This window comes from Pelmatolapia mariae, linkage group LG7 (assembly GCF_036321145.2).
Source record: "Pelmatolapia mariae isolate MD_Pm_ZW linkage group LG7, Pm_UMD_F_2, whole genome shotgun sequence".
Classification (NCBI taxonomy): Eukaryota; Metazoa; Chordata; class Actinopteri; order Cichliformes; family Cichlidae; genus Pelmatolapia; species Pelmatolapia mariae.
Genome location: NC_086233.1, coordinates 31,416,593 through 31,444,592, shown reverse-complemented (window position 1 = coordinate 31,444,592; position 28,000 = coordinate 31,416,593). Strand labels below are relative to the sequence as shown.

General features: G+C 37.2%; 1 protein-coding gene across 1 annotated transcript; it reads right to left on the bottom strand.

Annotated features, from left to right (window-relative positions):
• musk (muscle, skeletal, receptor tyrosine kinase) lies at positions 1–27,996 on the bottom strand. The gene is made up of 17 exons (XM_063480291.1): positions 27,927–27,996; positions 21,852–21,978; positions 21,160–21,311; positions 20,878–21,005; positions 20,429–20,570; positions 20,219–20,343; positions 17,280–17,439; positions 16,728–16,734; positions 14,716–14,979; positions 13,047–13,240; positions 12,515–12,538; positions 12,270–12,358; positions 7,243–7,417; positions 6,844–7,030; positions 6,553–6,747; positions 4,274–4,422; positions 1–707 (listed from the first exon to the last, which is right to left on the bottom strand). The coding sequence occupies exons 1-17, from the start codon at positions 27,994–27,996 to the stop codon at positions 1–3; spliced, it is 2,895 nt and encodes a 964-aa protein (XP_063336361.1).
• Positions 27,997–28,000: the final 4 nt, after the last annotated feature.

The window sequence follows — 28,000 nt, the reverse complement described above, 5'->3', positions numbered from 1 at the left end:
TTAACAGTCAGCATCAGCTTCAGTGTGAGCATTCATGCTTAGTCTGTTTTGATGCATACGTTCTAGTATCCGATGTATGCTACTGAAGCTGGGCCTGTCTGATGGGTGTGTACTCCAACAGAGCCTCATCAGATTATAGAGCTCCAAAGGACAGTTCTCAGGACAGGAAAGGATGTGACCATCCCTCACATAGTAAATAACCTCCTCATGACCCATACCATAATATGGCTGCATCCCATGGGAGAAGATCTCCCATAACACCACACCATAGGCCCACACATCTGACTCTGTAGTATAGCGATTGTAGAATATAGACTCTGGAGGCATCCAGCGAATGGGGATGGCATCATTTTCATTGGCCTTGTAGTAATCAGCTGAGTAGATGTTTCTGGAGAGGCCAAAGTCTGCAATCTTTACCACCATTTCCTCTCCAACCAGGCAGTTCCGTGTTGCCAGGTCACGATGGACAAACTTGCGCTCAGACAGGTATGCCATTCCTGCAGCAATCTGCTTGGAAATCAATAACTGCTCTGTACAAGAGAGAGGCCCGGCCTCCAGCTCAGAGGAGAAACTGCGACCCGACAAGCTAGCACGACTGAGGGTGCGCACTGACTGGGTTGGAGATCTGCGACGCAGGAACTCATTGAGGTCACCATGGGCCATATACTCAAACATCAGACACATTGGTTTACCCACTGCACACACACCTGAGGAGAGAGCACACAAAAAACTATTTGATGGCCTATGATATAGATTATTGCTTTTGATTTTCCCACCACAGATGTTTTTAAAGAACAAACACAAATATTTACCATAAACACATCAGTCCCATCAATGAAAACAATTAATTAAATTGAAATTAACAGTTTTTCTTCTACAGTATCACATAATGAGTTCATTCACCTTAAAATGCCAAAAAAAACCAAAACAAAACTATTACCCAGACATAAACACAGATGAGACCTTCTCCGATGGGCATGTACTCACAAATAAGTCATGCATAAGTTTCTACTTCTACTTTAGTGGATCTTTGAATTAAATATGATATATTTATATTTGGCAAATTAAGTTTCTACTTTTTCTGGACTTTTTTTCCTGAGCTGGTATTGGGGAAATGATGGCAAATGAAGGCAGATTATTAAATTGAGAGAGTAATGACTGAGGCTGGTCATGATATAAATATCACTTGTGATAAATACAAGTTATTTGAAATGTTGTGTTTACATTTTTAACAGTAAGGGCTTCCACAGGCTTTGGATGTTTGATGAGGACAGAACAAACAGTGCTACAGTATCTTTAAAACGACATGGATTTATTTGTTAAATGCCAATTTATACTGAATATAGTGGGCATTCAACCTTTATTTGACAGAACTTCCATACTTATTGGACAACAACTTAAACTGCAGGAGTGAGATGTCAACTTTAAAAAACAAAACAAAAATCAAGCATATGATTGAGGTCTTTGGTGAAACAGGATCTTGGCAAAAGTGACAAAATTCATTCTACTTTATTTCCTCCTTATTTACTGCAACTCTATAAAAGAGTGTCTGTCTGCTTGTTTGTTCTTCCATTCCTGTAAGTACTTGTTGCAGCTTGTGAGCACACACTGCCAAGACTTTGCAGAGCCCCGATAGCCCTCCGATCTGCCATCCGTATGGTTCACAAACAAGTTTCAGTTCTTTTCAGCAGAAGTTAAAAAATATATTGCTAGATGAACAGAAATACACCACTTTATTCAAACAGTGGTTTCAGTTCACTCTTCTTTTCTTCTCACTTTAGTGCATGAATAGTGTAATTTATGCAGTTAGTGCATTGAAATGTACCAACTTGTGTTTTTCAGTGAAAGAAATTGGAAGCTCAATGGCCCATTGGTAGGCCAGTAATTTTAAATGTGTTTAAACTTTGTTCAAACCCAGTAACATTTATTTCCTCTCCTTGTTGAGGTTCCAAAGCCACACAAATTATGAAATGTGTCATGCTGAATTCTGGGGAAATCAATGAAGGGCCTTATTTAGCTTGATGGAAAATCACTGCACAGTTAGGTCTTGGACTGCATTTGGCACTGCCCTCCAGGGATGTCCACTGCAAGTAAGGGAGCGCTCATATAGGTGCAGCTCAGTGGTGGAACACAGAGTTGGAACACTGTACTTCAGCGCACAGTTGATCAGACATAATCTAATTAGATTTTTTAAAATCTGATTGGATCAAAAATGTTAAAATAGATTCAAAATTTTCAGGATTGTGGAATGAGACAACCTTATGTAATCCACTCTTTTATCATTACTATTATTATTACTCTGTTATTTTGAGCACACAGTTATTTCAGGAATTTAGGATTGAGAAAACTTGGATCCAGTTTTATTTTATGTAGCATCATTTATGAAACATCCATTAATCACATCATTCTAATTATAATGACACCATGAACTGAGATAATCCCAAGCACAGTTTCTCTTCCTTAGCAGATGAAAGTGCACTGAAGTCATTTTCATCTGGTAAAGATAAAGAAAAAATTTGTTAAATGAAGAAATCTGAATCTTTTTTTGTTTAATTGAGTGATGAACCTTTTTTTTTTTATACAAATCAAAAAGAATTTTAAAGTATGCACTCATTTGTTAGGATAATTGTACAGGCAGAAAAGTGGGATTGAATACCTGATCCTGGATCGTGAAATGTGAGATTTCTTGATCCAAATCCAGATTATTCTGATCTATAGTGAGCTTTCTGAACAACTGAAGCCAGAAGCTAAAGTATTTGTATTTAGTTGTAGTTCACTTTTTTTGCGATTGCAACATGCTTCCAATGAACTATAGGGGCGAGGAGGAGGTTGGAGGTCATGTTCACTTAATTCATATCCTGTGGGTCACTAGATAGAACAGCTCACCAGAGAACAATTATCGTGTGTGTGTGTGTGTTTGTGTGTGAAGGTGGCTGGGTGTATGTGCTTCTGTGTACAGGGTGGGGGGAAACAAGTTGTAATTTAGTGCTAATGACCTTTGCTAAAGGACGGTAGCTGGATTAAAATGTTTCCCTCATTGCTAAATATATAGAAGACAGAGGCCACACACGGCACAAGACACATGTAGACTTATGGTATATCTAATTCTGACGCATTCGTGTTTTGGATGATGCATATATTCCTGCACATGATTTACGGCTGTATTATTAGTCTAGAGGGTAATTAAAGGTTAAGGAAATAATCTAATCAACTCCAGTTTCATGCACACCAGAGTCTTTGCTGTTAGTGTGTCACTCTCCAGATGAGTCATCTAAAATGAATGCCACTCAGAAAATAACAAAAAATACCAGATAATGCAGTGATTGTGAGTGAGGGAGTGACTGAATGCTAATTTTGAAGAAATATATTGCACAACGACTCGAGCTGCAAAAGAAAACTTCTTTGAGCACAGCCAGTAATCAACAGCTCTGTTTACTCGCTGACCGCACCAACTATGCTGTATCTCCAAATGTCTTTCTGGAAATATATTTGGATGTGAGCTGTTTGTATTAGATTAGATAAGCTGCATTAGTGAAGATACGGAATTTTAATAGAGCACATTTGTTTTATGTTGGCCAACAAAGGCACATTAGTTGTCAGTCAGCACTTGTTTACTGGCAAACAGCACTATGTGGATTATTCTCGGACTTTGATAGGTCCACAGTGGGAAACAAACAAAAAAAAAGCATCTGAAGAGAGTAAATCCTTTCAGAAAAATTGCTGTTTGGAAAATCAGACTCAGGGAAATACTAAGAGGCAATCCTTTCTTTTTTATTTTATTATTTAGTTCTTTTTAAGGAAAGCTCTACAGTTTTTTGAAAGTTTATTGTTAAATTGTTGCTTAACATAAGCAGGTGAAAACTAACAACTGAATAGAAATGTTATTTTAAATGACCCAAAAGACTCTTCTATGAGTTGAAAAGCATTCTTTTCAAAAGCTCTTTGTTTGGTCCGGCTTCTTTTAAATAACTGATTTATTTTAGATACCTAAATGCACTTTCAGGCCATAAAACTCTGAAACCAAATAATAAATGTTGATTTCTATCAGTTTTTACATGTCCAATTCTGTCTTTTCAATCTTGTTTGAGTTTTTTTTTTTCTTCCTCCATTTCCATGTTTCTGTTTTTCCACTTTACTTTACTTCTCCCTGAAGTAAACTCAGGGATTCGGCAATTATTCAATGTAAACTCCATCTGTGAGCGTTGTCTCTTTGGAAATCAGATTTTTCGTTGCACACTTTTTCTCTCTCGTTTGCACACAAGCACACACTAACCTAAGAGTCGAACTATGTTTGGATGGTCAAATGCGGCCATGAGTGCTGCCTCTCTCTGGAAGTCATTCTGCATGTCAGCTGAAGCTTCCTCCTTCAACATCTTCACAGCAACCATTGTGAAAGACTCCATGGGTAGCAGGCCTGGAGCTCTGAAACAGACACAAACAAAGATATTCATGAACTGAGCACGAAACTATTATATTATCAGTATTTGTATTGTATTGTTAATGTTTTTGTCACTAATGCATAAACCAGACTTTTGTTACCATATGTTTCAAATGTGTATTTTAGCTTTACCCAAAAGTGTCTAAGTAAACAACACAGCTATTTAAGTGTTAGAAATATGAATGAAACACTTATATGAACACATATTTATACATACATACAATAGGTCTACAGAGAAATACTTCCTCTTTTGGCTCAGGTGCAAAATGATGTTTCCTAAAGTAGATATAGTTGGGACAATAATATTGATATAAACAATGATATGACACACACACATACTGTAGAGTCACTCAAAAAACAGACTGAAGCGCTGATGTCAGAGAAGAAGTTATTTTTTCCTCAGGTCTATTTAAGTAACTATCTTTCACGTGGCTGTGTGTGTGTGTGTGTGTGTGTGTGTGTGTGTGTGTGTGTGTGTGTGTGTGTGTGTGTGTGTGTGTGTGTGTGTGTGTGTGTGTGTGTGTGTGTGTGTGTGTGTCACAAATGATTAAGTGCACTCTATAGTCATGTATTTACTGAGTGAATGTGCACACAGGAAACAGCTTGTATTTGCTTTTGATTTAGATTGAGATACATACACTACATTGTACTAAAGAATGCACATACATACTGTGTACTTCATGTGCACATGAGTTTATTCCTGTGAAACGTCTGTTTTGGAGGTTTCATATCATAGTTGTATAATCATACAAGTGTGTGCGTTAGAGTATGTATTTGTGTTCATGTAAGTCAGTGTGCGCATTATGGTCCCAGAGGTGTCTATATACTGCACCTTTCTAGTTTTCAAAGAGGGATTATCATCTAGCCCTAAGGACATCTCTCAGATTTGACTGACTATGCACTACAGGTGCTACTGTCATAATGCTGCATGCTATTATTGTACTGCTCTGTGATCAAGCTATCATATGATGTGATTTGATGCCTCCGTTTATCTATTGCATTATATTTATGTGGCTTCTTAAATGTTGTCTATCATGTGTTGCTTTGAGTTGACTTGTTATAATCATGTTACTTACAACACAATAGGAAATTCTGTTTAAATTGAGATTCCTTTTTTCTTGTATTAATCAAATATTTTTTTTATTTTTCAAAATAGGCAGTTGAGCATTGAGCTTTACATTCTTTATTTTGTAGCACAGTCATGGACGTCATATGGGTGACAAGGCTGTGGTGCATGAATAAGAGGGAGTCTAACAAAGTTGAAAAACCTATATCTAGAAGATCTAAACTGATTCACTTCTGCTGTCCTGAATTCTTGGCTGTGACAGCAAACAATTATAGATAGCTGCGATTGTGAAATCCTGTATTCAGTAAACCTTGTAAAATACAACCAACAAATAATTAGATTTGGGTTATTTTAGTAAACTACTAAAAACTGTCAAAGAGGTTTGATAGGTTTCAGTGGCTATGCTTTATTTTTGCTTCATGGAGTCATGCCACTGTATGTCATAATGAATTTAAGCAGATTACACCAATATTACAACATTCTGACTGATAACGAGCGCTGCAAACTTCTGACGACTGCTATCTATCAAGCCTAAAAAAATTAGATTCATGCTCATGACAGATTTGTGACTTTTTAGAAATAAAACTACCATATGACCCAGCTCTGGTATTGAGTGTGATTAAAGAGATACGTTTGCAGCATTCATGTCATGCTGTAAACAGGCTCAGGGTGCAGTGAAAGTGACACCTGTAACAGCTTGCCTTGTGACTTTGTGAATGACGCAGCAGTTCTCAAAATGACCAGTGACCTTGTTTAGCCATGTCATCCTTCTCTCTGTCTCAGTCCTGTCTCATTCCCTTCCCCTTTTCCTCTGCCTTAGACATATCAGCATCATCAGCTTAGCCCCTGGATGCGATTATGATTATGACATGGCAATATTAAATATTAGTGTGCAGAAGCAGTGCTGCACTGGAAGAAAACATCATTTTCAATCTCTAACCATTTGATGAGAAATACTCTTGCTTCCCCTTAATCTCTCTTTTTATCATATTTGTTCATCTCTTCTTTTGTCCATGCTGTCCTTCCCCAGTTCTCTCTTCTTTCTCACCTGGCTTGGAAAACTCGTCCAAAGGCTCCTTCCCCGATATCTCGGACGTATTGAATATTATTTCGGGGATACTCAAGGGCCAACAGTTTTGAGTTCAGCAGCAGGGGAACACGCTGGTACATGGGGTTAGGGTGGAGTCGATCGAGCAATAGCTCTGATGGAAGGGCGTTCAACATCGGGGTCTCTATTACTCTTCTAATAAAAATAAATAAATATAAGCGTGAGCATTACAAGGATAAAAACAGACACTAGATAAAGAAACATATTCCATCTTTATCATCTTTCTTTTACCTCTTTCGATTCCTCAGTTGCTTCTTCCATCTGCGGCAGCCAAGAATGATAATGGCAAGAAATACTGCAGTTGCAAGAGCAGTCAGGATAACGACGATGACAGACATTGAGTAAGCTGGAGATGATGTTGTGGTCACGGGAGGGAAACGAGGGGTCTGGAGAGGGTCTCTAGACTCTGGCTTCACTACTTAAAAGCACAGATATAGGAAAAGTCACTAAACTTGGACAAATGACAAATCTAGAACTTGGTTGTCTAAAATCCAGATTGTGCAGTCAAAATTTTGGCTACTGGGTAGCTTTTAGTCTACTGTAGGTGAATTGTTGGTTTCAAGTGTAAGAAAAACAGGACCTGTAAACAGGTGAAGTGGGGGAAAAAGTTCTGAATGCAGAGGGCAGTACCTGATGCTATGCTTGTTTCCCCACACTGTGGAACAGCACAGTACTCCCAGCGTATGTTCGGATTTAAGGTATAACACCAGGGCTTGTCACTGATTCCTCCTGGGTTCCTGCAGTGATTGCCTGAATTCTTCAACTCTGGAATGACATCCACTGACAAATGGTGCTGGTGGGGGACCTGCAGAATAAAGCACAGTAGTGAGGATCAAAAAAAGAGATACACTTTATCAGGCCTTTCCCACTAAGAGGAATAAAATATTACCAAAAAAGAAAAATCACCTACATAAATACTGCAATAAGGAAGGTTAAGTATATTAATTGGTGAATAAACATAGTTTGCAGCCTGTGAGTACAGGGCTGGAGTCTGTGTAATGCATGATCTATTTTCTGTTCTGCTGCTGACCCTGTATTCCGGGGGGGGGGGGGGGGGTAAAGAGGAAATCTACCTTTGCTGAGGGATCAGTTCTAGAGAGTTTTCTATGAAAGAAAGAATTGATTTGGATGGATAGTTTTTAAAACTTGTGAGTCTCAAATCAAAAGTGAAGCTAAGATGACCTTCCAGGTTCTGTTCTGTGTAGTAAGGTTACAGCTCAATAACCATGGGCTATTGTGAGGGACATTAGGGGTTGCGTGACTGTTCCTGGAATCTAGACTGCCAACTTAAATATGGAACATCTGGTGGGCTTGTATGTCATGAGCTTTAATCATGAAAAGAGCAATGGCCAACTCTATCCCAAGAGACATGAAGACATGAACTGAAAATGTTGGGTTCAACACATGTTGCTGTAGCTGAACGTGTGAAGTCAACAGCATGGGGTTGATTCCTAACTGGTGCCAGGAATGCTTAAAACAACAGGTCTTCACACTAGAATGACAAGTTAGGCCATTTGTCGTCGCCTTTCAAGATAATACACTGACATTTGGCAGGAAATGGGATGCAAGCCTCCGTTGTCAAAGTGTAACACTTTATACAACCAACCATCCTCCCCAATCTTCTTCCTGCAGGCATTTTGCATTTTGCAACACTATTCTGCAACACTCTAGATCCATAGAGAGAGAAGATGTCTAGCAGAAAGGGGGTTTTGGAGCATAAACAAATGATCTCTGCTGGTAAGTAATCCCCAGCAGTGGATCAAGTTGCATTTCCTGCAAGAAAGAGAACTCGACCCTTTTTAATGTTTAATTAGTGGCCACTGTGTTATTATTTTATGGATGATTCTTAGGCCGAGTCATATATATACCATGAGAATGATAGTGTTGTATAGTATGTTTAGTTCGTTAGCAATGTTTTTCCCTGCAATAAAGTTGTGAATCATCGTCTGCAGTATTTCTATGACTCAGCACAAAATGGCACCAAAGTTACTCCATTCATGTATCATGTACTTTTACAGTTTACATGTTTGTGCTGAACGGAAATGTGATTTTTATGAGAGACAGAAGTCATTCTAAGCAGAATAGCATATGTTGTGGAACGTTACAGTGTTCTGCTCATTTCCTACAAAACTCATAGAGCTGATTAGGGATCATTTGTATTATGAAAATATTTATGTAAAGCATATGCTCTCTGATGTGTAGAAGATAGAAGACAAAGCATGACTTTCAACTCCCACATCAGTTAGTAATCTCGAGTTGTCATTTTTACAAATACAAAAAATGAATGCCTAATGGTCTCATGGCACGTTACTGAAAACTGTTAAAAGCTCCTACCTTCACACAGAAAGTTAATGCTGTTACAGCCTGTGAACAATATGTTTAACAGAGTAATTTTACTTTAGGTTGTGTGTGGTGTTACTTTCAACAACAAAAAAGAAAAAAAAGATGGCTAGTGAAAGTAGATTTTGGATCATTATAGTTATTAATATGATATGTGAAAACAACATTTTAAAAGTCTATAGTTTTGAAACCCATTCAGTTATAAAAGGGAGAAATTCGTGGCACAGTTATGATTGATGAGTTGCTCACCCAGAATGCAATGTTAACATAGCTCTGTAAACATTTATATTTGTGGTTAAAGCATGCGCAACTTGCTGCAGTCGTCTTCTAAACAAAAGGTGTCGAAAGTCAGGAAAGAAAATCATGAAAGTAAACAGGAGACAAAGGAAACAGGCGGTAAAATGGGGGTGGGGCTAAAGGCTAAAGCCCCCATTTTTACAATTATGGGCAATGAAAGCTACTGATTAAAAAAATAATTCACAACATTTTTTTATTTTTTGTTTTTTGTTTTTTTGAATTTTGAAGGATGGACTTTGGCATATGTACCTCAGTGGTTTGGTCAGTTGCCTACCATTCTCTTACTTTCCAATCTTTAAACAAAGGATGTGTCAGACCATACATACTGTTGTAACCAGTAACCATTTTTATTTATTAACTCCTTACTCTGCGTCTTGTACTTCGGTGTGGCTGTCATTTTGTTATGGGGCAGCTACTTTGCCCTATAATGTATCACACTTTGGGTGTGACTCTTAGTTTAACACCCTCTGATTTCACTCTGATGTTTATATTTAACACAAATCTTGTGTGATTTTCTATAATAAAATGACAATGAGATGCAAGTAAATTTATGAACTTGTAAAGTACACATCCCCAACCACCTAGGTCTATCTGAAAACATCTACTGAAAAAAAAATGGTTGTTGAGTTCAAAATTGTGCAATCACATTAACATTGCCTTGGGAGAATTGTTACAAGAGACATTACCCCAATAATGCTGGTATTATATCCTGCTTACAAGGAGGAAATGAAAGCTTTGGTGCTGGCCAGGAACTTCAGCTTAATCATCAAAATGATTCCATCATGTTTAACAGCTCACCTTCTGACTTATGTTCAGCCAGGACATTATATCAGAAAGCAACAGTCTTTTCCTGGAAGCAGCATGGGCTAGAGCCTAACTTCCTGATGTCACTCTGTCTTCTTAATAGCTTCAATCCTATTGTCCTAGTGCAGACAACACACAGCACTGGTTTGCTAAGCCCTGCTCCCTTTAGTGCTTCTGCACTTACCACTTACCAAGCCCTCTGTTTTCCGGTAACACTTATGAAGTTTATGATGTCAATTCAGACCTGCTTCTCAAATTTCTGAGTAATTTGATGAGTCTGTGGTCACAATTCAAGACTATAGTATTAAAAAACACACTCGGAAAATCCAGGCTTCTTCATTTGTACAATATCATGTCCAAACAAAAGATTACACTTAGTCCAATCTGTTCTAAAAGGCTATGTAAAGGAGCTAACATTTTCCCTAATGTCTTAAATATAATAATTTAAAAAATCTTCTGGAATGAATCTAGAATTTAAACAAGACTATCTTAGAAAAGGAAAAATAAGGCTGGATAAGCACCAGACTTGATATATGTGGAATAGACTGTTGTTCTTATCATAGTGCCATGCATAGAGCTTAGATGATTAGAACATTCTAATTGAAAGGACGGTGTGCATTGTTATTGTCACTATGCTATAACAGTGCAAAGTGAGCTAATTTCAATTCAAATTAGCAGATAGGATGCAAACTAAAGGGTATTTGTAAAGTCTTACAGTTCAAATAAAAAAATAAAACAGTCAATGCCACCTTTTTACTTTCAGTATTCAACATTCAATTCCACGGGATTGTCTGCATTTTCCTCCACAAATGATCACCCTTCATACAGTGCAGGTAATCTTATTATTCCTACATAACTCTCACCAAGCTCAGGTGTGATGCGGCGATTCTGTTTTTGACATACACTGAAATTTACCACGAAAGAAGATGAGCTCATATTGCAAGTTGACACTTGTTTGTTGAATGTTTCATGAAATGAGCCCTTTACCACAATAGGATTTTGGAGAAGGATTTGTTCTTTTTTTGGTAATGTTTCCAGTGCCTGCCTTTAATTAAAATACATTTCAATTTTGCAGAGAAAGGGTGTTAACATTCTGAAGCTAAAATAACTGCACATTTAGTGGTATAGTGGTACTAGTCTTGACTTTCCCATAAATACATGTAATATACAGTGACTATATTTCCGCACAAACCAATCCATGCACACAGACACACAAGCATCTCTGGCAAATGTCATCCAGTATCGAGAACAGTAAACATGTCACTGGTTTTAAGAGTGAAGATGGTTGAACTGAATATAATTCTTGTAGAATACAAAACCAAACCTATGTGTTTATGTTTACTTGTTTACATCAGACACGGTTAAATGTGGTATTCATGTTGTCTTCATGTGGTCTTATGCTGGTGAAGAAGAAAACAACAACAGTTCAGTAGTAAACATAAGTGTAAGTACTAACATTTGAGAACTGCATTAGAAAGCAAGCTTTTTCACAGTTAGCAGATAGTAGAGTATATGTGCGTGAGCAAATCCAATATGCTGAAGTGGGAGTGGGTGTCTGTGTGGGTGTGTGTGCGTGTGTTTTAGTGACGGAGCATGTGGAACATATGCGTGTGAGAGCTAATTGCTTCCAGAGGCAGGATGTGACATAATGAGTACCTCCCTCTCTGCTGACCTGGCACACACACACACACAAAACACACACACACACACACACTGCACAGGAGAGTAGTAACAGTTCACCCAAACAGACCCTCTCACTGAGCAAAGCCATAAAAACATAAAGGGGCTTTTGGGCTACAGGAAGAGTGTGTGTGTGTGTGTGTGTGTGTGTGTGTGTGTGTGTGTGTGTGTGTGTGTGTGTGTGTGTGTGTGTTTAACACATTTGTGTGACTCTGTATTTGCTGGTGTTTGCACATGTAAGCATTTTTGTATGCTTTTCTGCTTCTGAGTAAGGGAAAGGAATGTTTTAATATAAAACTGAACATACATAAAACTGAAAACACACACACACACACAAAATATCAGTGAAGCATCTTTTCTTGGTTAAAATCAGCTGAAAACACTACATGTCTTGGTCATCAATCAAGTGTGTCCTGTTTTTTGATTACATGTGGTTATTTCATACTTTTGCTGGTTTTATACTTTAGTTATAAAATATCTAAGTAGTTTTGTAGCTCTAGGAACATTTACACAAATGTACCCAAAGACAACAATACCTGTTGGTTCCATGGTTGACATGGTGTCCCAGACCTGGTTACATTCACACTACCCTGGTAGAAATAACCTCGGTCATTGTAACACGTTCCTGTTGATGTCAAACAGAACAGTTTACCGTAAGATAACAATGTTAACTGTAGCAATTACTTTTTAAAATAATAAAGTAATTCGTTTTTGCATTGGACTAATTATGGCAGTTAGAAACAAATTCATTGTGATGTACTGAAAAACATTTTGTACTTACTTGTAATTAGATCTTTCTTGATGTCTGAAATGTAGAAAAGATTAAGAAAAATGAATCTAAATATTGAGAAGAAGAGGAACTATGAAGTCATTTGAACCAGAAGATCAGTACTGATTCACTGAAACACACAAACACAGAGATACACACACCTGCAGCTATATATTTTGGCTCAATTCAGACAAACCCTCTTAATGACCTCATCAGTATCAATGACCTGCAGTGTAGCAGACCATGCTTTATTTGGCCCTTAGCACACGCAGCTGTACCCAGCCAACTTTCTTTTACATAATGCTTCATTTACTTTTCATAGCTGCGTTTTTTTAGTTTAATGAAAGCTGAAGTCAATGTTCTTTTTAAAAAACAAAAACAAAAAAAATCTTTAATTTAACAGACTTGTGCAAAAGAACACAAGGTCAGTTTGCTCTTAAATACGTTAGTCTTTGCCTAACTTATTTTACAACTAACAAACTAACAAATTTTACAACTAAAGTGGTTCAACAAACTAATTAAACTTCACTTCAGGTTGTCTTACCTGCAAAAGGAACATATGTACAACCATCAGGGTCTGTGTGAAGACTTGGTAAGGTCTGACATTTTGGCAGCAGTGAAACGGGAGCCTGGGACCCGGTGAGAGAGCTGAAGAGTCCAGACTGGACTGAACTGCTGCCTTCTATTATCAGCCACTCCTTATGGCAGTACAGCTCCTTCACTGCCAGGCAGCTTTCTCTGTTTATGAAGAAAAAGTGTATCAGATTCAGTGATTCTTTCTTTTGTTTAATAAATCTGAATGGGTCCAAAACTATGGAGGGCCAAAAGTGCCAAACTGAAATAAATAAATACTTACTTAAATAAGTAATTAATTATGCATCATTAAATAATGAGAATTTGAAATAAGTAAACAAGCTATTAAATGCATAAATAATTATTTAGATGTGATTAAATGGTTTGTGTTCTGCAACCCATCATTAATTTATTTTCTCATTATTATTTTGAAAGGTCACAGACCAGACTGATTTTGAAAAATGTGACTGAGAACTGTACAGCAGTATATTAAATTAAATTAAATATTACTGTTTAATCAACAGACTGTTAAGCAGCTCTTTCTTAAAAACATCATGCATGTATGTATAACTCTTACTGAAAAAAAGATGCATATCACTTGTTAATGTTAGTTTATTAATTTTTTTATTTTTACTCTAGCAGGCTTTTTCAAAACTTTCAAAACAGACAGCTCATGTTCGGAATTTAGTTGATTAAATATTAAATATAGAAAAATGTATCATTTCTGGAGCTCGCTTGAGATCAGTCACCAGTCACCATTATGCTAGTCCAGGTGTTTCTGATCCTGGTGAAAATGCTTGCGTTCCCATATTAAAATTTTTATTTTAAATTAAAAATAAGTTGTTCCAACTCATCTGAACATCTTGAAATAAAGATGAGATAATGAATCAGTTCAAAATATACTGAAAATGAGACATTAAAGTTCACTAAAACTATAAAGTTATGAAGTTTAATTTTAATGTTAGCCTAACCAATTTGCTTTAAAATAAATAAAACACCAATTTAAACCAAAAACAAGACAAGCATTGTTAGACTTTAGAAGTGAATTATACTACCCTTCACTCAGAGGGTCAGTGGAGGTTGAAAACAGCCTGCCATAACCAGGCTGGTCTTATCAGGTATCATGAGCTGACTGTCAGGTTAGGGGGACCTGACATCTCTGAAAACATTGGAGCATTTTCAGAGATAGTCTCTATTTTAATCAAAAACAAATCAAGCTAACTACTTCCTAACTAATATTATCACCATTATCTGGGATCAGTCTGTCTAGATTCGTTTTCTATGGTAACCCACCAAATATTAGGGCCTATGGTTGAGCTTCAGTGACAGTTACAGATAAGATACACTGCAGCACAGGAACCATAAAATAATTAAATATGTTGTCAATAAAATGAGTTGGTTTTTTAATCAATTGATGACATATTTACATAATTAAATGTGATTTTTTTTATGTATACACGTATTTCCAATTTTAATTAATTATTGAGACATTTAATGAAATATTTATTTATGTTTTTCTTTCAGCACTCCTGGCCTTCTATACAACCATATGTTGTGCACAACTTATATCAACCCATTCAGTTTTATTTCTACACTGTGCAAAGACAAAGTGAAAGGGAGACCACGGAGAACAATACTACCTGCAGACAGGTTTTGGTGCAGGTCCTAGCCCTGATGGGTTGCAGTCAGGAAAGGAAGCATGGCAGAGCAATGAGCGTAATGCAGGACTGCACACACCACTGAGCCCTTCTACCTCTGCCCACCAGCTCTGAAGAAAGTACTCCTGCGTGTCCTCAGGGTTTGAGAAGGACGAGTTAAAGAAAACCAGCAAATCGTCGTGCAATATTGTGCGGCAAACATCTCCACGATATGCACTGCAGTAGCCTGCGATCCCCTTATATAGTCTGTTTAAAGGAGACACACATACAAACATTTGGCAAATTAAAGGCCAAATGCATTAGAACAACAAAATAGTTCTAATGCATTTTTTTTTTATTTCTATACAGCTCCACTGTAGGCGTGTTATCTAACACATCTCTACCATACTAATTCCTGGGGAGTAAATTATCCTGGGGTTTTTTTTTGTTTTGTTTTTTTTTGCTTTTTTCAAATCTCCTACATATCTAAGATACCCCTTCTCTCTTAGCAGTATGTGATGAAAAGGTTTATAACACATGAGATCACTCCCAAATCACCATTTTTCAACATCTACCGTTATGGGGAGTGACCATAACCATGATCCTTTACTAATCATCGAATACCACATCATCAAACAGATTTAAGAGCCTAAACCTAACTAAGAACAGGAACTTGCTAAAGTAACTTTAGTGCCTAATTCATTAATATGTATTTGGGATAGCATGTTATTTCTAATAGAAAAAATGCCTTGTGTAATTCAGTCATGCAGCAAAAACTGGAGTTTGACCATATTCCATACCGTTTTCTAGTAATATTTCCTTGTGTAATTTGGGTATTTATTATTTGCATATTTTAATTTAACAAAATGAATGAAAAGAAAACCAGTAAGAGTTGCATACTAAAAGTACAGAGTGGTCTGTTTTTACTGTCTTGGCTTATAGCAAGTGTCCACTAAAAAAGTAAAAAGAAATCATCTTTCACTTGAAATATCTTCTTTAACATCATCCAGATGCTGATCATGAAACAGGTTCGAGAAAGTTTAAGTGAGATTGCATCCTGTCTGTTCAACTTCCTTGCTGGAGCTCAGTCATACCTACTTTGCATAAACCTGAATGTCTGTGGGACAAAGTCCCTGTATTCCTCTTTCACCCTATGTTTGCCTCCTTTTCTTAATGCTTTCTCATCTGTTAGTCCTCAAGCATTGCTATGATCCACATTTATCTCTGTCTGCTCCACACTGCTGTCTTTCTGACAGCATGTACTCTGATAACCTTCACTCCAGCATCACTGCTGCCTGTCTGCATTCTCTTACAGACTCCAGATGTTCCCTCTTGGGGAGGTTGGTGCTTCAGCAGAGTTCAAGCCAAACTATCAAACTCAAAGGTGCCCTGTAAATCTATCAATTCACTCTTTTCTTTCTTTCTTTTTTCTCTTTCTTCCTCACCAGATCTCTGTGCATCTAGTCCAGATGTGGTCACAAGTGGGCAGATCAAGATAAATGCAGCCATTAAACCTGCCTTTCTGTGACCTACAGCCCTCTATCCTTAATGTACTTCATTTTTCATCAAAGACCCTGAGGCCAACATTTCCTTATTTTATTTCTATTTTAGTCTCTTTCTTTCTGCTTCCTTCTATGTGCATCTTGTCTCCCTCTTTCTCTCCCTCTTCACAGTTACATAGTCCAGATGTGGCAACAGCAGCTGTGTTAAGGTTCAGAACAGTTCAAATTCAACTCACACCATATGGGTGATTGAGAGACCCACTCTCTTCTTGGCATACGGGCATGTTCAGGAAAACGAATAGAAGCAGCAACACAGAGACAATTATGGTGCTTACTTTTAAAAAAAAAATAGTGGCAGGCAATGTACTGTGAAATTATTCTGATTCAACATGGGTCAAATGAGCTGAAACATTTTTTATAATCAATTCAGATGTAATATATACAAAAAGATGTAACAAAAGAAATAAAGCTTAGACAACTTCACACAAATCTGGCACAGGTCTTTTCTCTTACCTCCACTCTACTGGGAAGTGGCAGTATCCAGAGTACACGGGATGAATAGGAGCAAGTAGAAGAAGAGGGAAAAAGATGAGAGACAGAGTGATGAGAAATGGTTCATAGATGAAAAATAGTCCTAGCAGGATGAGAAAATCAACCATGATGTTACTCTCTGCAAGTCATCTCTAACTGTGGAGAGACTGAGGGGCAACCAGGTGGAAGGACAGTGTGTTTTGTTGGGGAACAGGTGTGTGTGTGTGTGTGTGTGTGTGTGTGTGTGTGTGTGTGTGTGTGTGTGTGTGTGTGTGTGTGTGTGTGTGTGTGTAGGAGTGGCTTTGTTTGAGGAGTAGTAGCCAAATGGGGTAGGCAACAAACAGCTGAAGCCACACAAAGCACAACCAATATAACTGGCAGCTAGCATAACAGCAGGTAGTACTGACAGTAACAATAAACACCGAGATAGAAGCTAAAAAGAAAGCAGACATTTTTTCTGTAATATAGCAGCAGGTTGCAGCAAATTTGAAACATGTAACACCATAGTATAAGCTGGAAATCAAAACTTGCCACCTGCAACAGTGACTTTTGCAGTTGCTTTGACAGTGTTGGCTCCAGCATTGTGTCTGTTGGAAGCCAGGCACGTATATAGGGCTGGCTTAGTCACCGTCACCTTAAGAACAGAGAGTATCACCTCTCCCACTAATGTCTCCTCTACTGAGGCTCCGGAGATCTGGAGGAAAATGACATTGAGACAAAAAGATAAAAGTTGTAAAAATCAGTCATTTACATGCAATGAGCAATTTGCATATAACAGTGCAGAGATGCATGAAGACTTTCTGTGAGAGCATCCTAAGCTTAGATGACAGAGCTGGAAAAAATAACTGCACTTCCTGGAATGGCCACTTGAGGCTGAATTGAGTCCTCTGCTGAGTTAAACATAAATATCAGGTTTTGCTTTCTCTGCCTAGCTTTCCTGTTCATAACTGCTGCATGGGAGGTGAATTTTAACAATAATTTATATAATACAGGGTGCTGCATGACAATTTATTTATATATAATATTACATATTTTATTAAATATTTATATACAATATTGATAAATACTCAAATTCAAATTCAAATTTTATTTGTCACACACACACAACCATACACAGTATGACATAGGGGTGAAATGCTTGTAGCTGTACAATGCCCGACCATTAAATGACAGAAAATAATTGTGTGTAAACTCCTCATACGCTGATCATTATAGCCTTTGTGTTAAGCTCATAAAATGAAATGCATTCAGTACGTGTCTGGCACTGATATAACCACTTGTATTATTTTAGCAGATTTGAAATTCCCAAAGTATTCACACATTGTAAATCTAGCCAGATAAAATGTATCTGTTGTTTTTAGACGATTCATGTATGTACTTATATATTTATAAATGATATGTGAGGACCACTAAAGTGTGTGCATGTGCGTGTGTGTGTGAGAGGTGCTATTAAGCGGCTATGTCTATATTTGAAACTGCGTCTGACACCGCCTGCTTTTAGGACAAGCTCGATCCATCCATCCACTGAAATTAATGACCATACCAAGCTGCCAGAAAAACAACTCTCACAGTCATTTTAATCAGCACATGCCCACACATAGTATTTACAGGCATTAAGAGCATGTAATCACTTTGTAGCTAGCACCCAAGACTATTAAATACCCAGACATTATGTGGTGTATGTCGACCGCAACAGCATGCATAAAAAATGTCTGCTGCTTGATGAAAAAAAAGCCCTGTTTTAAAGGTGGTCACATACACGTTCAAGTTTGCATTGTTCCAATTTGAATTTCATGCATTTTTAAGGTTCCAACCCCTTAAAAACGTTAAAAAGCAACCCCATCTTTCAATACCCCTCTCACACTTAAAAAAAAAAAAACCCAATTAACACTAATAACAGAGTGTATTATAAGCTAAATGCAAGATCATCTCTTCAATCCTCTGTCACCATCATGATAATTCCTTTGCTGTGATCTCAAAGCCATTAAATAATGTCTGTGTGTGTGTGTGTGTGTGTGTGTGTGTGTGTGTGTGTGTGTGTGTGTGTGTGTGTGTGTGTGTGTGAATGAAAGAGACAGATAAAGACAGCAAAGGTTAAATGTGTAATTTTACATATATATGCATACAATCTCAGGTAAGGTATATTTGCTAATGCTCACTTTGCTTCATGACTAATTATTTTGTTGCCACATGTACAAGGATTGCACAAATAAATTTTTCACTGTATGAGTAGGTCTCGGGCAAAGCTCAAAGAAAAGGTGGAAGCTACTATAGTATATGTTCTAAAATTGTAAGTTAAATGTTTATTTTTTACTTTGCGCAGTCTCTAACTGATTTCATTTCTGATAAAGCAAAAAAAAAATCCCAAAAACAAGGAGGAATCCTTATGTTCACTCAAACTGTAAAATGGACAGTTGCTTTTATAACCATAGAATATTGCTTATGACAGCCAAGACAAAACCCACATTTAGTGTTGATTTTTAAAGTATAGCTTGTGTTCAGTTTCTTACTAAATCATTAGTTGTTTTATGTACAGGAGTAGCAGAAGTAGCTGCTTAATATAGCAGTACCATGTTTTTTTAGCTTTCCAGTGTAAGGGGTTTTTTTGTTTGGTTTTGGGGTTTTTTTTTGCTAGTGTAGCGATAATAAGGCCCAGCTGCAAACTTTAAACAGTACTCCTTTTACTTTTGTGTCATTTACTCAGTCATCTGCAGATGGACATATATCAATAAAACCGCTCCTATTTTGCAGAGCTACACACAAGCAAGCTTGTCTAAAAAGAGAAAAAAAAAATCACTTGGCTAAAACTAGAGAAGAGCCCATGTCGTTCCCATAGACTAAAAAAGGCAAGCCCACTTGGATACTATAATTCTTACTGGAGAACTGAAACCAAGGAATGGATTTGTTTCCAAGAGTGCCTCGTAAGCATTTGCATTTACCCAGTGAACTGTCATCTCTTTAGCTATAGTCAAAAAAGTGGGTAATGATAATGTGTTGGATTTAGACAATAACTATTTGTGTAGTTCTATATCTATGCCTACAGCCGAGAATACTTAACTATTAATTTGCTTTTGATATGGGGTTATAATGAATACAAATTGTAATCGTAACATCACTCTCTCTTACATGACAGCTTGGACATTTAATCAATTATTGTTGCCACTTTCCCATTATGTACGGCTATGCAGCTGACAATGTGTCACTATTTTAGCTACGTGCTAGAATTTCTCTTATGTTGGCAGTGTGTGACTGACATTTGAGCCAAATTCAACCACTGTTGCAACCACTGTGGGGGAGACAAGCATATTCCTGGTAGGATCACACAGAGGCCAAGGAATGGATATGTATAGCTGGCTGGATATTTTGATTAAATTAGATTCTTTTTGTTAAAAAATCAGTATATATTATAAAAATATCAGCATCAGCAGCTGTACAGGTACCCAAAAACACACACACACAAGTTGAGTACTCACAGTATTCCCATTTTCCAGCCAGGTAATGGTTGGGACTGGATTTCCAGTGGCATTACATTGTAGGGAAATCTGGCTGCCATACGCCACCCTTTTGTCCTTTGGAACCCGCAAGATTCGTGCTGGAGCTGAGGGCACACACAAACAACAATTGCGTAGACAAAAAACACACATGGTTCCACTGCAAGCTACAGCTTACATTAAAATACATACCTTGTACTTCTATGGTGACAGGCTTTGAAAAGGCCAAACCAAAGCTATTCCTGGCCACACAGCGGTACTGTCCTGCATCCTCTTTCTGTATGTTATGAATTTTCAATGCCCCATAGTCGAGAATAGTAACACGGTCATTGACCTGGAAGAGTTATCGTTTGTTTTAAAAATAGAACTGATATATTAGCATTATATATTAGCAACTATTTGTCAACACAGGCTATGAGACACAAGAAAGCAAACTGAAAAACACATAATGGATAACTTTCCTTTTTAAGTAATGTCTTGCAGTTTTGAACACCTGAAAACTATCCAGCTATTTGCAGTTCTGGTCAAATAGTGAAAACATGAATTACTCATGAGTATACGGTACTCTCAGACAGTTATTATTAACTCCATACGTCAGTGAACTGCATGTATTTTACCTAGAAAACTTGCAGCAACTGTACCTTGATAAGCTCATCATCTTTGAGCCACGTGACATCTGGTTTAGGGTTGCCAAGGGTAACACAGGGCAACACTGCTTTGGATTCTACCAGTAGTGTTAGATTGGTGGGATGCCTTTTGATCTGTGGCTCTGATGACGAGACCAACAAGACATAGAACAGTGGCTTGGAATGTGTTTCTTTTAATGATGCCTTGGTATGAGGTTATATTTTTTCAAAAATGTGAACTAATGATCAGATTTGCTCAAACTCCAGTCATACATCCTCGGAAAAAAGTAAACATACTCATCTTTAGCTGAAGCGCTCCACAGCTCTTGGCAGGTTCTCCAATGCCATTACTGGCAAGGCAACAGTACTCCCCATTGTCTGACTCTCTTACATGTGGGATGATTAACATCTGACCCTTTTCCTTGGTAAGGTACCGTGTGTCATAGTACCTAATGGGACAAAAAGGACAGTGCAAAGCAAAGAAGTGATCACTGGATATATGTTTTATATGTAATACTCCTGGGTTAGACTCCAGCCCCAAACCCAACTCTAAATTGGATCAAAATTAAATAAATAAAAAACAGGGGGGAAAAAAGGATGGATATATAAATATAGATAGAAACGTATATTTAAGATTAATCAGTGCAGGCACCGTGTCAAGAATAATATGCATTGCAGTTCATTAGTGAAAAATAAGCTGTAAGATTAAATATATATGCACACGCACACACACACACACGCACACACACACACACACACACACACACACACACACACACACACAGGTGACATCATGGTGACAGAGGATTGAAGAGATGATATATATATACATATATATGTATACATATATATATACATATATATATATATATATATACATATATATATATATATATATATATATACATATATATATATGTATAAAAACTATCATAGCAAATTTCTTAATTAAACTACAACAGTGAACTTCAATAAAGCTGTAAACTTACATAATTTGGTGATTATTTTTGGTCCAGGTGATCTCAGCAGGGGGGTGTGACTCCACCTCACAGATGAAGGTGGCATTGTGATCCAGTAGAACGTCCACTGTCTCTAATAATGTGATGATACGAGGTGCTACGAAAAAAAGATCCAAAGGAAAAAAATCATATATATATAAAAATTATATATATGTAAGTTATTTGTTGTTGTAGTTGCAGCAGTTTGTGTTTGAGCTAATACATAAACATAATATGCTGAATTATGTTTTATGCTACATAATACACTGTTAAATGTTTATTGGTTATATGTTATTACCCTTAAAGTCTGAATGAAGAACTGTAAGGATAGTACATTGTATTTGCTGTGATTTTGGGTGCAGAAGCTACAAAACTTGAATTAATTACTTTTTAATTTATAGGTGACTGCAATTTTAGAATTATATTGGTAGTTATTAGTTAGTCATTAGATACCGTATAAGTAAACTGTGTCTAGAAATCTAAAATACTATTACAAAAGCTTTCATATTTTATAAGGAGCCCTGTTGTTAGACAAAAATAGATATTGGACATTTCACAGTCTGTGCATTTTTCTTTTATTTTTTTACATTTATTTCAGCATGCAATATAATGATTCAAGCACATTATAATAAGTGATAAGGAGGTCTCAACAGCTGCATCTTTTTAGCTAAATTATTTGACATTCTTGGCATTCCTCTGTTGGACTGAGTCATCTGTTTTAGTCAGTGAGGATCCAGCTAACACTGCTGACTAATGAGACAGGGTCAGAGGTTTTGTGCTTTGTCACAGTTTTGACCTGAGTATGCAGAAGAATTTGACCTTCAGATAATGAAAGAAAAAGAAGAAGCATGTTTATTGTCAGAATTACATCTGGAACATTTAGGATTTGGTTAGTTTTGGAGGATTAGGACGAGGAAGGGAGGATAGCACAAAAGGAGAGACCAGTATAGAAGCTGAACTTTATCTAGTGTTTAGAGGGTTGCTGTTAGTTTGGTGAGGTTAAAGCAAAGACAACAGAGAAATTTAACATTCAAGGAAAGCCTTTATCCCCACAGCACCCAATGTTCTCCACTATCTGATTTCAGCACATGGTCTTTGTTAAAACTAGGGTGAATAAGTCACCAATTGTGTGTACAAAGACTATGCAAAATATTACACATCTCTTGTGATGTAAATCCATCCAGACTAAAGATGTGATCAATATTTATTTGGCTACTCCATCTTAATAACGGACAGGGAGTTGCAGGGATTTTGAGCTTGTATTTTCAACATTGTTTTGTTGCTCTAGGTTATTATATTGAGAAGTAGAGAATTGGTAGTGGGTTTAAAAGAAAGATACAAAAAGCACACTTTTAAAAGACAAAGAGAAGTAAGGAGATGGAAACACAGGATTCAGTTCAGAGAGTTAGGGTTGTTTTAAACTTTGCATGAACTAAGAAGAGAAAGAGGCAAAATATAAACCAGCGGAGGGATGAAAGGAGAGAGCGGAGGAAGGGTGAGAGCATGGAAAGAGAAGAAGAAGAAGAAGAAGAAAGAAGAAGCAATGATAGGATTATGGCTTACAGGACATTGTGCTTGTTTTGTCTCTGGTGAAACCAAGATTTCACAATAACATAGCTGGGAGAAGCAGCCACATCCCCACCCTCAATTCAAGGTCACTGCTGCTGTGACTTACTACTGACTGATGAAAACAAAATCTATTATAAATCATACTCATGTACTGAAAAAGTCTTGGTCTTTAGAAAAATGATATATTTGTAGCTAAAGTCAAAGTAAGATGGAGGTCTATGAACTCAGTATCAATGAACTATTCTATGTATTGTCTTGTCAATTTGTGTGGACATTCATTGTCCCAAGAGAACAAATCCTAATTAATTCTGTGGTGAAATAACTTTCCATCTCATTAAAGGCAATTAACCACATGTTGAACTGCTGTTACCCTTGTTGTGGATTAAGGACTAGGCTGAATATCAGGAAACACTTCCTCTTAAGAACTTTAATTTCTTTATTTTTTTCAAGTATTATGTTGTATTAAAGTTGCAGCAGATTTGGAGAAGTTTTGCAGACTGTTTGTTTCTGTCTGCAATGTCTTTCCATTGCCAATATTATGTCTGAACAGATGGGTAACATCTGAAGACTGAAGCCAAATGACTCATCACTTAAAGCAAACGAGAACCTCTCCGGATCTGACCCCGTCAGAGGATTTTGTTTTTCCAAAATCTCTGAATGTTTTTTGGATACCAGAAATGACTCAAGGCTGTCAAGGCCTTTAGAGGAGGCCACTTACAGTGATCACTTCTGGCCTTTGCTATTGGCATTACACAAACCTATACAAACTAACAGCAGGTTCCTTTATTATTTTTAGTGTTGCTGTGTTAATGCTGATCTTGATTGGCTGAAGAAGTAGCAACCAGCTTGTTTATGCTAGTGTGCAGCACTTTAGAAATGTGTGTGTAATTCAAGAAATGTCCTGGTAAAATGTATCTTTTCCTAATCTTTATCCCATAAAATGTGCTTTTTTCATACAGCCTGTAACTCATAACCTTTGGTTCCTTTGGAGTTTGCCTTGAATAAAAGTTTATCCTCCGGGTTTTTTCCATGCTCAGAGACAAATTGTAAATACTATCCTCTTTCTCTCACACGCACACACACACACACAACCAGGCATACTTCGATGCTGTTGTGCAGACCAGATAGAAGCTTTTGACTTTTACTTTGGACAAATGAGAACAAAAAAAAATAGCATTGTTCTCATGGTGTATCTGGTGCTCAGATGTCTGCAAAGGATTCTTCCATTGTTTATACTAGTTCAGTTACACAGGCATGTTGAGCAACGTTAAAAGGCCTCTTTAACTAATCAGGCTGCTTTTGAATCCATAAGTGATCTTGATTCTGAGAATAGACTGTCTTACAGCACAGTTAATTACTTATGTGAACAATTATACATTGAGTCTGAAGGTGTACATATTGAAAGTCTAATTTTGTTAACTTGACAGATACAGATTGAAACCATAATCCAGTGTGCAGATTTCTGCTACTAAAAAAGCCTGGACTGGCTACCTGTACAACCACCAACTATCAAGTATACTTTTCGACTGTCAGTGAGAGACACAACATATAAATTCCACGCAGAAAGGCCCCAGCTGACCAGGAGACTCAAACCAGTTACCTTCTACTGTGAGGCAATGCTGCAATGTGTCACCACAGTTGGTTCGCAGTCATTTCCAATTAAACCAAACACAGGAAAATAAAGACAGCATGACATGACAATCAATATTTCTGTGCCAGCCATATTGGCTTTGGTCAATTAATCAGTGTCTCAAAAAACACAAAATAAAACAACCAGTAGTAATAAGATAAACTCTGTCATTAAACACTTGATCTTAAAAAGTGCACCCATGATCATTTAATTTTCACAGATGTTTAAACTCAAATATTGTACGCTATTGTGCAAAAGTCTTGAGGCACCCTTCATTTCTTTATATTTAGCTTCATATTTAGGAAATAGGTTCAGTGATCTATTGAAATATGTACAAACATCCCAGAAATACAGTATATAAGAGAAAAACATAGTTCGTACAGTTCTAACAAGCAAAAGTCAATATTTAGTATGATCACCTTTGTTCTTAAACACATTTTGAACTCTCAAGTTTTCAAGGCAAGTGTTCCAGTACTGTCATTAGGAACTCCTCAGGAATAGTTCAACAGGGTTGTTGAAGGACATTTGAAACTCTAACTTGGATGTTGGCTGCTTTTTGTTCCATTCTCTATGAAGATGATCTCACACTGCTTCAAAAATGTTGAGCTCTGGGCTCTGAGGAGGCCAATCCATGATGGACAATGTTCCATTGTGTTTTTGTGTTTTTTCTATCCAGATTTTTGCTTTTACTGCACCACCAGTGTGTTCGGGATCATTGTCATGCTATAATATAAAGCCACTGCCAATTAGATACTTTCCAGATTCCAGGTATACTGTGGTGGATCCAAATCTGACTGTACATTTCTGCATTTAAAATTCCATGAATTTGATCCTCAGCACCACTGCTGAAATTTACCCCCAAACCATGTCTTACAGATGGGCTGTAGACAGGCACAGTTGGACCTCTCTCCTGACCTTCTTTATAAAGTAAAAAAGATTTGCACCAAAAACTTCAAATTTGGATTCATTACTCCATGATACCTATTGCCACTGATTTTCAATGCAGTTCTTGTCTGGGTTACCTCAGCCATTCCCCTTGTTTTCTTTTCTTAATAATTGCTCCTTGACAGCAGAGTAATCCAATTACAGCTTTACTGTAATCCAATTACTTTTTAAAGTAACGAGTAAAGTAAGGGAGTACTATTGCAAAAAAATAATTATATTACTGTTACTTTCCTGTAAGCACACTGTGTTACTGCGTTCCTAAACCATGATTTTGTTTGTGAAAGTGTCTCTTGACAATGACGAGCGAGCGTGCGACGTCCGTGGCAGCAAAAGACGTGTGTAGATCAACAATGGATAATATGGAGTGCAGGAGAGAGGACGACCATGCAGCGTTTAAAGCGTGGAAGTACTGATATTACTTTGAGTTTGATTCTGTAAAAAGTGACAAAAACATTAGCGTCTGAGCAAGCACCTGGCACTCTGCCACTGGAATGTGAAATTCACAGAGGAATGCAAAAATGCTATTTCAGACCCATTAAAATGTGTTATCTATTAGATTTTTCAAAGCTTCAACTAAACAAAATAGGAGTTCTATGTTTTTGTGAGAGGCTGCTTGTAACAAAGCACATAAAGACACAATTTAAAATTGGTTTCAAAATTTTCTGTTATCTGTCCGTCATCCATTAAAGATGCATTAGATGCATTTTTTATGCTTGTGTGATTCATAGGTCAGTGTTAAGTAGCTTAACGAGCAAACAAACAAAGCAAAAAACATACCTCTGTCAATAGTCAAGTACAAGGATTGGACTGAAAATAATTAAAATAGAAGCCAGTGTCCAAAGAGAAAATTTGAAAGACCTTCAGAAAGCTTGGAGAACTTGTTTTAGACCGCTTTAAAACGTACAAGAAAGTCTGGGTCCTTGGAAGCAAAAGAAAAAAATGAGGACTTAAAGACTTATTGTAAATCCAGTGGAATAGTTTAAGATGTTAATGTGTGGTAGATATTGTTTACATCAAATCTTCAAGAAGTACTTTTCTTTTCTTATTTGACAGTAGTTGATCTGCAATGATGTGGAAGAAGGTATGCACATCAATTCAACCTTCTGATCAATGACTTCCACAGGAAAAAACTACAGTCAAACCTAACCCTACACCATTTCAGTCCACCATGTAGCTTGACTGTTACAATAGCCTCCCAGGCAGAGAGAAACCGCATCTGCACCACCTGTTTCTATGAGACGATTTGTAGCATGTATAGCTTTATGTGTGTAGTCATTAAATAATTTCCAATGTGTAATAGTGTATTATCTATGACTTCATCTCCATCTTGCATCTCATGACCCTGAAGCTGACCTTATTGGTTCAACAACAAGCTCAGGTTTGCTGTTTCCTCCCAATGTGGCTCAGCAGGAGGTGTCCCAATCAGGCTGACATGTGGTGAAGAAGAAGCAGGAATAGCTAGTTCCCCACCACCTCTACCATATGCTTCAGAGAGGATATCCCAAAGTGTAGGAAGGATGTAGATTTAATCACATTTACACTATGTTGACCTATAAACACCTTCTCCTTTTCCCTGCAGGATGTGCAGTGGGAAACAGGTGATTACATGTGCCAGGAAAAACTCAGACTGCTTTCTCTTTGTCTTCTGCACATTATATTCACTTTCACATGTGCACCCATCCAAAGGTACGGTCTTAAAAGGTTTATCCTTGACCTTTTTTTTTCGTTTTGTTCTTCTGTTTACATTTTGTGACATTTATTAGGATTGCTGTTGTTACTTGGCAAGCACATTGCAGCTTTCATGCATAATTAATTCAAACTTCATGTTCTTTTAATTATTCACCACGTTAGTGTAATAAGACACTTTAGAAAACTTTAAAAAGACATGCTTGAAGGACCTCTGGTGTAGGAGTCTCACTTACCTGTCTGCATGTTGTAACATGAAGGGATCAAAATCAGCATAAAGACCAAAATGTGTTCCACAGTCGTCATCCTT